The following is a 9,857-nucleotide window of genomic DNA, read 5'->3' as shown; positions in this document are numbered from 1 at the left end:
TTGGATAGATTAGCACTGTGATTAGTGTTGTACCGCGCGCGCTTGTCTCTTGTTGCAGCGATTAAGTTCCCCCCTCCCTTCACATCAATCCGTTTTCGGCATGCCGTACCAGCATGATTCGGCGACACCATGATTGCAGGAGAGGCTGCTAAATTTGGAGAATCTCAGCTACTTAACAGCCAGGGATGTGCTCTTCCTGTTTAATTTCTTCACTGTTACCGTATGATTTTTTTCTCTATTTCATTTCTTCCTTTTTTTTCGAGAAAAGAAAACTGTGGAATGCGCAAAGAACTAAAGGAGGCCGTCCGGTGAGAGTTGCCTCTTTACGAACGTGTCTGTGCGGCTGTGCCAGAGTAAAACTGAACAGTCTAGTCTACTGCTGTACTGTGAAGCTTCGTCCCGAGCCTGTGATCATGGCGTGTGCGTCTATGCACTCAGGGCGCCTGAACTGAGCGCCTGATAATTCCTCCTATTTTTACGAAAGCTACGTGCAAAAAGTGGAGAGTTTCAACGTCGTTATGCCAAATTATGGCTTTCTGAAATCATAGCCTAAGCGCAGTTACTGAGGGAACTGCAAAATTCAGCAAGTGCTACTGTTTTCAACAGCCATTGTCCATGAGGATTTGACAGTTTTTACAGCGTACCAAGATTAGATACGCAATGGTTGAAGCTGAAGCGCACGGATCGTTTGAAGCAATCGCAGGCAAGCATGACATGCGCAGGTAGTATTTCTTCACACCAATTCAATTCAGAAGTGTTCAAACTGTATGTACATGGACCCTCAAGAATGGAGTATGCACACGCTGGTATCGAAGACATCGCGGATTCAATATTCAGATCGTAGGCGTTACCACCGGGAGCCAAAATCTCATCGCCATTGCCGCTGACCTGCAAGGCTGCAAGATGGATTCACGAGCTGAGCAGCGGCGGGCGCGGCAGCAGGTCGGCGAGCCGGCGTCATCGCAGGTTGTGCAGCGGGTTGGACCCCGTGGGCGCGAGCCTCTTGTCGTCCTCGAACCAGCCGCCGCCGCCGCCGGCCTGCCGGAGCCGCCTCGCGCCGTCCGAGGCGGCGAGGGCGCCCTCGGTCCGCCGCCGGCGCCTCGTCTGGCGGTACGACCGTCGTCCGGGCACCAAACCGGCCGAGACGCTCGCACGGACGGCGGCGGTGGCAGTGGCGGTGGCGGTAGCATCGCCGGCGCCTCTGCTCCTCCTGGTCGCGGATTGCCGGTGGTGGGACGGCGCCGGCACGGCGGCGCCACCGAGGAGCAGCGAGGCCGCCCTGAGCGCCAGCGGGATCAGCGTGACCAGCAGCAGAAGCTTGACGCACCTGGCGCTGCTCATGTCTTCTGGCTCGCACCACGAGGACTGGGGCAGGCGAGGAGACGACGGGTCTAGGCTGCGAGCGAGGGTGGCGAGAGAAGGGTGTAGGAGAGGAGTGGACGCGCGGTGTCCGGAGAAGAAGGGCGTGCAGTGATCGGCAATGATGCCGGGGGGGCCGACGCGAGCGACGGACGGGGCGAGACGGAACGGGAGGAGGAGGAGGAGGAGACGACGAGGAGGGCGACTCGATTGGACGCGTGCAGGGAAAGGCGCAGCGAGTGATGGGCTCGCTCCATCTACTGCTCGCCTTGGCCTGGCTCTGGCGGCGTCTGTCCGCTTGCCTGTCAGCCTGTCCAACGAACGGCCGCGGCCACGGCGTGGCCGTGCTCTAACTCTAGTGCTCACGCAGTCCCGCAGGCCGCCAGGCCCCCGTGCGCGCACCGCGCCGCGCCGCGCGCGCGCTCGGCCCCGATTTGATTGACGGCACAGCATGATGCCGCCGCTTGACCGCCTCCAGCGGCCGGCCGGCCGGCCGGCCCCTGGCGACGCACGCCGCCAGCCGTCGCGCCGCGGGGCGGGGCGGGGCTCATCGACCCCGGGCCATGTTCCACGGCCACGGGCATGTGACGCGCAGGCAGGACGCGGAGGGCCTTGTCATATCCGACGGACGTTTCGGCCGGGCCGGCGCAGCCATCCACTCTGCTGTCAAGCCTGTCAGGCAGTTGCCAAGGCCTCAAACGCTACTCTCTGAACCTTTTGGTCTGCGAACTGAGCTGCAACTGTCCAGTCCAGGGCGTGCCGTTATCGGGATCGCTGAAGATCTGAACCATTTTCTACTGGGGGTAACGAACCATTGCTCGATCCACTTCGATGATTGCAAGGCGGCACTGTGTGGCCGCCGCCATGGCCCAGTGAGGGCAGCCACAATGGGGTACAAAAGCAGGTAGTAAGCAGTAAATATTGTCTTCTTACCCAGTAGTAATCATTGTGGAACCCGTAAGTAACAAATAGCAGGTAGTAAGCTTACTACCTAGTAGTAAGAAATAAAAAAACATTGATTCTCTCAGCTCTGCTCTTTATCTACCCTCTCCTCTCACGCTTTTTACTACTACGGGTCCATCTTACTACCTGTTTTTTGCTGTGCACATTGTGAGATTGATAAACAACAAATACCTAGTTCTATTAGGGCCCACCTTACTTACTGTTTCGTAAAAATACATTGCTCAAGGCACCACAAATTCTTCAGAACAGGGGAGGAAAGGGACGAGAGGTCCCTGCCTAGTTTGGATGTAAGGTGATGCATCAAGCTTTGTAGCTGCAGAAAAGAAAACAGTTGGTGCGACGCGATGGTGCTGGTCAGGCTGCGGCTACCCGCTAGGATCCAGCTAACAAACACTCCCATCGACCGGTTCCATCGCATCGCACTTTTCGCGCTCGCCACACACACTTCGCTCCATCTCCATGCCTCCATGCACTTGCAGTCTTGCAGACGCCTGGCTAAGGTGCCGGGCACACCGCACACAGTGGTATACAGAGAAATACTGTGCTACCAGCCTACCACATGCCAGCAGCAATGCAATCCGTATGCCTGTAGCATGTTCCTTCTGTCGTAACATAGTATCCCTGTTACAGCTCTCAATCTCCCCCTCTCAAAGAAAAAAAAAAAGCAGATATCCCTGATACAAGCTGATGAACTGATGCGTGAAACGAAGCATCAGCGTATCAACTGCACAGGCCTTCAGCAGGCAAAACCAAAAACAGGCACAAACTGCACTGGGAAAATTTCATTTCTATATATACTCATTCATCTCATCTCTTTGCCACCAAGCAGATGCGCAACAAGGATGGGCTCACCTCGCACAATGCTGCTGTATGTACAAATGAATGCCAGCACAGCTATAGACAGACCACAGAACAGATCACACACCCTACATCGACCGGAAAATTTTTCGCCTTCCCTCGGCTCTACACCTAAACAAATTGAATGTAATACAGCAATAGGCTTCATATGGCAAGCATCTATGCATCTATGCTATGACTTGATCCGGCCGGTCAGTCGGGTCACCTTGGTCCGGAGAGCTCCATTGCTTCTAGGCCCAGCGAGGATTCGTCCGCGGCAAAGTCCATGTACTTTGGAGGCAAGAGCTCCGATGAGACGGACTTAGGTGTGTCCACGTTCTGTGATGCTTCCCATTTCTCTGCGAGCCCGTCCCCTTCCAGCATCCTGATTACCTCGGACATCCGAGGGCGGTGAGATGGGTAGTATTGTGTGCATAGCAAAGCCACCTGAACCATTTCCTCCAGCTCGACCCTATCGTAGTTGCTACCCAGGTCTTTGTCCACCATCAAGCTTAGCTGCTTTTCTTGATGAAGTTTCTTAACCTGAAACCAGACAGGAGTATGAGGAGACATGTTCAGGGAAATACAAACTAATGAGCCTTTAATAACAAGAAAACTCTGTTAGACCATTTTTTTTATTTAAAGCTTTAAAGCAAATACCCAGATTGAAATAGTAAACGACAAGATGCATACTTACCCAATCGAGCACTCCACCCTTCTGATTTGCTACTCTTCCAAAATCTAATGCCTTCTGACCAGTGATCAACTCAACTAAAAGAACTCCGAATCCAAACACATCAGTCTTTTCAGATGACTGGCCAGTTGAAAGATACTCTGGTGCTATATGTCCAACTGTCCCACGCACTGCAGTGGTAACATGGGATTCCCTATGATCTAAAAGTTTTGCCAATCCAAAATCTCCCACAATTGCTTCGAAATATTCATCAAGAAGCACGTTGGAAGCTTTCACATCACGATGGATTATTTTCGGATCGCACTGCTCATGCAGATAAAGCAGACCTCGTGCTGTTCCTAGTGCTATCCTCTTTCTCCTTGACCAATCAAGAGCTGGCTTGCCATTTACATGCTCTGAAGAAAAATTAAACAAAGTTAATTTGCATGCATAGAGGATGATATTTGCGGGTGCTGCTCATATGATGCTTGATCATATTGATTAAGCTTAATACCCCCCATGCTAGAGTTAAATGTAGCTAGACATGTGATGTTTGAATGGGTTCAGTTCATATTCTAAAACTGGACTTGAAGGCAGAATTCCAACAGGCACATGAGTAGGATTTGATTTGATCAACACAACTCAACGGTCAATGCCGCCATACCAGAATGGCGAAGCCAAGCTAGCCAGGTATTCAAATCACTGAATAAATTAGGCTAATACATTTTTATATTGTAATATCCATATGGCACATCTGATTTTTCAGGCTAGACAACGCACAAAACCACATGTACTTACTATGATTCCATGGTAAAAATTGAGCATGTGGTGACTATCTACTGAGTAATGACTAAGCAGAGCAGCTGCAATAGTAAACATAAGGTAAGGTACATGCAAGCTTGCCCGTTTGTCCTAAAGCCTAAGGTACGACCTAGACAACACAAAACTACAATAGTAACTTAATGCACTAACACCAAGCAAATGTTGGAAAGCAGATATTAAACATAGACTATGATACATCCAAAAATAGGGCAATTATGTGGACTTGCAGATTTCAAAGAATTTGGGCTGGCTAGCAACAAACATATCCACATGGAAGTCTCAAGCAAGGAGGGAGGGAGGGAGACTAACCCCGCAGTTGAGAAGCAACACTTCCATTAGGCATATAAGGATAAACAAGTAATCGCTCGCTTTCTGTAGTGCAGAATCCAATAAGACGGAGGAGATTGCGATGAACAGCCAAGCTTATGACTTCAACTTCAGTTTGGAATTGAACCTCCCCACCAACAGCATTATAATCCTTCAGCCTTTTAACAGCAACGACAGAGCCATCACGCAAATAACCCTTGTAGACTATGCCATATCCACCTTCACCTAAGATGTTCTTTGAGTTAAAGTTGTTAGTAGCTGCACGAAGCTCCTTGAAGGCATACCGCTTCAGATGACCCAAACAAACTTCTGGATCATATTGGTCTGCACATTGAAGAATGTATCAGGTTCAATTACCATGCTGCTGGAAAGACAAACAGAGTAGCGTGCAAGAGACAAGACAAAATACAGCATGGAAAAGGACTAAATAATGTCCTAGAGGGGTAAAAGACAGCTCATGATTGTTGAAAGGTTAAAACAAAGTACAGAAAGTAGCAAGGAGATCATGATTGCAAAAAATAGCCCATGCACCAAAAGAAACAGGAAGACCATACTAGTAAAAAACTAAAAAGCAACTTAAAGTTTATGTTGTATACTTACAATATTGATGGTAAAGCACAGAACTAATGTTGCAAGTTTCATCTATTTTATCTTCACAAATTGTGAGTGATTTCGAAACTCCTTACCAAGATCACATAGCAGAATATTAGAGCAATGCTCAATTACTATTGGGGAAACATGTAAAAAACCTAATAAGCCAGCTTATTAAAACTTCAGTTGCTCAAATTGGTATACATTTGGGCAGTATGAGTATCTTTATATCCATGTAAATTTACTGTGGAAATGGTTTGAAGGAAAACACTCTAAGATCATAAAATCATAAACTACTTGCTGTTGATACAAACATTGATCTAATGCAACTCAAATCTAGGTGGCTGTTATCATGATCACATAAGAATGGATTCAAAAAGAGTATTACCATTTACATCAAAGAAGATCTGCTGATTTCTCCTATGACGCCACCAAAGAAGCATGCCAACTATGATAGTGACAAAAGCTACCGACCCTACAGTTGCTCCACATATTGTAGCAATATGGCGGCCTTTTCCAGTGGTTTGTTGTGGCTGAGCTGAGGAAAAGGAGACAGATGTGTCACATAGAAGAAAAGGTACAACCAATTTCTTCTGTAAAAGATGCATATCTCCTGAAATTGAATGAGGAAAACCACTCACTCTTCAGATCATCTGGTGGGTAAGAGAGTGGGTCAAGTGACACAGAAGAGCAGTTATCTCCTGAATTATCACCGCAAATCAATGGATTTCCAGCAATACTGTATGACCAAACAGTAAAATGAAAGCGTGATTACATGAACATTAGTCCATGACATGTGGTAGAGACGGTAGTACTCAGGTCGAAGTAATAAACAGCATGAAAGGGAATAAGTTGAAATTACTAACATGAAAGTTCTTGCAGAAATCTTGGGTAATGGACCGCTAAGATTGTTAAATGAAAGATCTCTGTTGAAACAAGCCAATTCAAGAGAATTAGTACTAATACAGGCAAAAAGAAAAGCAAACAGAAACAGGGATTGCAGAGCATACCCAAGAGCAAGGCCATCAATGGATTCAAGTGAATCAGGCAGAACTCCAGACAAGCTATTATTGTTCAATTTCCTGTTGAATAAAGAGAACTAGACAATGAGCAAAAAAAATGAAAAATCCCTATGCACAATGACAATGAGGGCCCTGTTGAAAATCAAGAATGGAGTAAGCTAAATCTTACAGATAGTTGAGGTTCTTGAGATTTCCAAGTGAACTTGGGATGCTCCCCGTGAGCTGGTTATCTGACATGTCAAGAGTCTTTAGCATCCCCAACCTTCCTATGGTACTGGGAATGGGGCCAGAAATCGCATTGTTCTGTAACAGCCTGTTGATCCGCAAAGCCAAGCACTTTCAATGATTTATTCGACCAGATTGTTCCACTGAAGAAGCCTCACATTTGAATTTTGAAGTGCCAGAGGTAAACAATAGGGGATAGTGAACTTACACAGATTGTAGCCTGGTGAGGTTGCCGATGCCGGGTGACAATTTCCCGGACAAGCTCTGACTGGGCAATCCTCTGCAAACCAAGAGGCTTATGTAAGAAGATCAGCCCAAAGCAGCGACCATTGGTGCTCTTGGGATTGGGAATGGGCATGAAAAAGGGAGCGTAACGTACAAGGCGGAGACGTAGCCGTCGGAGGAACAGGTGACCATCCTCCAGCTGCAGGGGTCGACGGAGTTGATGTCCCAGTTGTCCAGCACGTTGTGGGGGTCCTCCAGCTCCGTCTTGATGGCCATCAGTGCCACCACTGCGGGTACAGTCACAAGTAGCCAGGTTCAGCTTCACCAAACTCGTAATGCCAATAAACAGCTAAAACTCGACGAGTAAGATGACTGATGAGGAAGCAAGCAGCTGCATTTCGTTGACTGATGAGGAAGCAAGCAGCTGCATTTCGTTTATTGCCCAAAATGAGATCTTTTACACCAACTTCAAACCAGCGACTGATTGCAAGGGGGCAAAGGGATTTTTTTCCAACAAATTCCTTAAAATCCTCTGTTGCCTGATTGAAAAGGTTGGCCTTTCGTCCTTTTATTTTTCCAGAATAGGAAAAGGTTGGTCGTGGCCTTTCGTTAAGATTTCGGAGAAGATGAGGAAGAGAGAATGTTAGGAACCTTCGTAGTTGATGCCGGCCGGGGAGAGCGTGGCGGTGGACGGCGGCAGGGTCACGGCGAGCAGGCCAGCAGCCACCACCCACCACCGCATCCACATCGGCGCCACCGGCACCCACATCGCCTGCACAGCCTAGCCCCGCAGATTCAATTCGGCAAACAATGATCTGACGAAGAGGAAGGAGCAGGGCAGCCCACGGCTGAACCACAATTCCGCTCCCCCTCCGCCCGCAGCAGCAGGGAGACGAAGAAGCCGAGCTCGCGAAATCAGCCACCCAGCCCGGACCAGTCCAGGTTATCCAATGATGCCACCGCGGACGCAGCGCGAAAGCGAGAGGGGACTAGGGGAGAGGGGTTCACGCGAGCATCCGAGAGGAAGATGGTGGGGGTGGGTAGTGGCAGTGGGGGCAGTGGGGGTGAAAGGAAACGCCAACGCTAACGAGCAGCGGCAGTGGCAGCGGCAGGCCCCCTCCCTCCCCTTCCCCACCTATCAATCCACTCCACCGCCACGCTGCTGACTGCCGCGGCCGCTGTCCGCTGACGCCGCTGATGCCCACCCGCTCCACGCCGCTGCAAACCGCCAAATGCTTTTCCCCCGACCCGGCCTGACCTGCCACGGGCGCGCATGCCTAGCTCCAGACCCCCTCCACCCTTTTCCTTTTTTTCCTCGCCAGCTTTTTCATTAGGCTATCCACGGCGGATGGAGCAAATGGAGGAGCATTTGTACTGTAGATGCACTGTTTGACACTGTAGACACACTGTAGACAGTAAATATGTGAGGGGGCGTGGGAATCGAGGAGGGAGAGGAGCAAATTTGCTCTTACCGTTGTGGACAGTTTACCCCCCTAGATTTGCTGGGAAAGGCGCATGCATTTTCTTCAGAAAAAGGACGAAATGCTCTCACTGGACTTGCAATCTTTCTCATCTTTTGTGCTGAAGTATTAAATCTAGACGAAATAAAAAAAATAATTACATAGTTTGCTTGAAAATTATGAAACGAATCAAATGAGCTTAATTAGAATATGATTAGACACTAATTTACTACAGTAATTGCTAAAATAAATATGTTCTAATGATGTATTAATTAGTCGTAATTTACAGATGAGTTTTATAATTCATGTTACCGGCGTCTGTGCGCGCTTAGCAAAGATAAACAACCCATCTGCCTGCCTGTTAGCATCTAGTAGGCTCTCATCAATCTCTCACCAGTGTTCTCTCTGGTTGTCACCACCAGCCTAACGACAGCGGCAATGACAGGGCGCATGTTTGTCCTGAACTAGTCTACAAAGGCCAAGGCGTACTGCACTGCTGAAACTGTCACTTACCGGCTACCGGAACAGTAATACAAAGAACGGAATGATGGGGAATATAGAAAAAGGGAGATGAGGCTAAAGGCTTGCGGGGCACTGCCGAGTCACATGCTCGCCTTTTATTTTGTCCCGTCCTCTCTTGTCGCTCTGCTCGTCACTATCACCAGTTCGCCCCTATCTACCTCTCTCTCTCTCTCGGCCATCAGTGTGTCACGGTGGTAGCGGTAGAATCTAGAGTTTGTTTATTTATATACTCTTACTCCTATACCCGGATGCTCCACAAGCTGACACGTGTCCTGGAGAAGCCCGACGCGAGGCGTGGATTTACCGTTCGCTCCTTTCCCCGCAACGCCGCGCCGCAGTGACCTGCCGCGCCTTGCTCCTCTGAGCCGCACGCACGCATGGAGCTCGGAGCATGTACCCGCCGCCGCACAGGCCTTCGCCATCGGAGGAGGGAGGACGAGGGGGTGGAAGGCTGGCCGTCGCAAATCCGCCATGCCTTGCGTGGATCCGGCTGCCGCGCATGGCCTCCACCGCCGCCGCCGCCGCCATGGGAGGGGGTGGGGGGAGGGCGAGCACCGCAGCTTGGAGCCGCGAGGAGATGGCGTCGAAGGAGAGGGAAGGCGAAGAGGAAGGGGAGGGGAGGAGAGGAGAGGAGAGGAGAGGGAGGGAGGATCCGGCCGCCTCCATGGCTCGGAGCTCGGCGCGCCCGGATCTGGCCGCAGACGGAGTTCGCCACCTCGATTCGCGCCTCGTCGGCTGCGCTTGCTCGCCGGTGCGCGCGGGGCGGGCGAGCCGGGGAGGGGAGGAGGCGGCGGAGGGCCTGAATCCGGCCAGCAGCGGAGGGCCCAAATC

General features: G+C 50.1%; 2 protein-coding genes across 2 annotated transcripts; both read right to left on the bottom strand.

Moving 5' to 3' along the window:
- Window positions 1–697: 697 nt before the first annotated feature.
- On the bottom strand, window positions 698–1,656 carry LOC120710448. The gene has a single exon (XM_039996133.1). The coding sequence runs from the start codon at window positions 1,339–1,341 to the stop codon at window positions 958–960; it is 384 nt and encodes a 127-aa protein (XP_039852067.1). The 5' UTR covers window positions 1,342–1,656; the 3' UTR covers window positions 698–957.
- A 1,424-nt stretch (window positions 1,657–3,080) lies between these two features.
- LOC120705852 (protein NSP-INTERACTING KINASE 3-like) lies at window positions 3,081–8,137 on the bottom strand. The gene is made up of 11 exons (XM_039990387.1): window positions 7,696–8,137; window positions 7,199–7,331; window positions 7,028–7,099; window positions 6,764–6,907; window positions 6,583–6,654; window positions 6,439–6,498; window positions 6,214–6,311; window positions 5,961–6,110; window positions 4,964–5,305; window positions 3,857–4,248; window positions 3,081–3,702 (listed from the first exon to the last, which is right to left on the bottom strand). Exons 1-11 carry the CDS (start codon window positions 7,811–7,813, stop codon window positions 3,382–3,384), a joined length of 1,902 nt encoding a protein of 633 aa, XP_039846321.1. The 5' UTR covers window positions 7,814–8,137; the 3' UTR covers window positions 3,081–3,381.
- Between the last annotated feature and the right edge of the window lie 1,720 nt (window positions 8,138–9,857).

The sequence above is a fragment of the Panicum virgatum genome, chromosome 5K (assembly GCF_016808335.1).
Source record: "Panicum virgatum strain AP13 chromosome 5K, P.virgatum_v5, whole genome shotgun sequence".
Lineage (NCBI taxonomy): Eukaryota > Viridiplantae > Streptophyta > Magnoliopsida > Poales > Poaceae > Panicum > Panicum virgatum.
This window is presented reverse-complemented; position numbering and strand designations above follow the sequence as displayed.

Coding starts and splice junctions, on each gene's coding strand:
- LOC120710448 (XM_039996133.1), bottom strand. CDS start 1,341: ATGAGCAGCGCCAGGTGCGTCAAGCTTCTGCTGCTGGTCACGCTGATC.
- LOC120705852 (XM_039990387.1), bottom strand. CDS start 7,813: ATGTGGGTGCCGGTGGCGCCGATGTGGATGCGGTGGTGGGTGGTGGCT. Junction 7,332..7,695: donor GGCCGGCATCAACTACGAAG/GTTCCTAACATT, acceptor CTGTACCCGCAG/TGGTGGCACTGATGGCCATC. Junction 5,306..5,960: donor GATCTTCTTTGATGTAAATG/GTAATACTCTTT, acceptor TTCAATGTGCAG/ACCAATATGATCCAGAAGTT.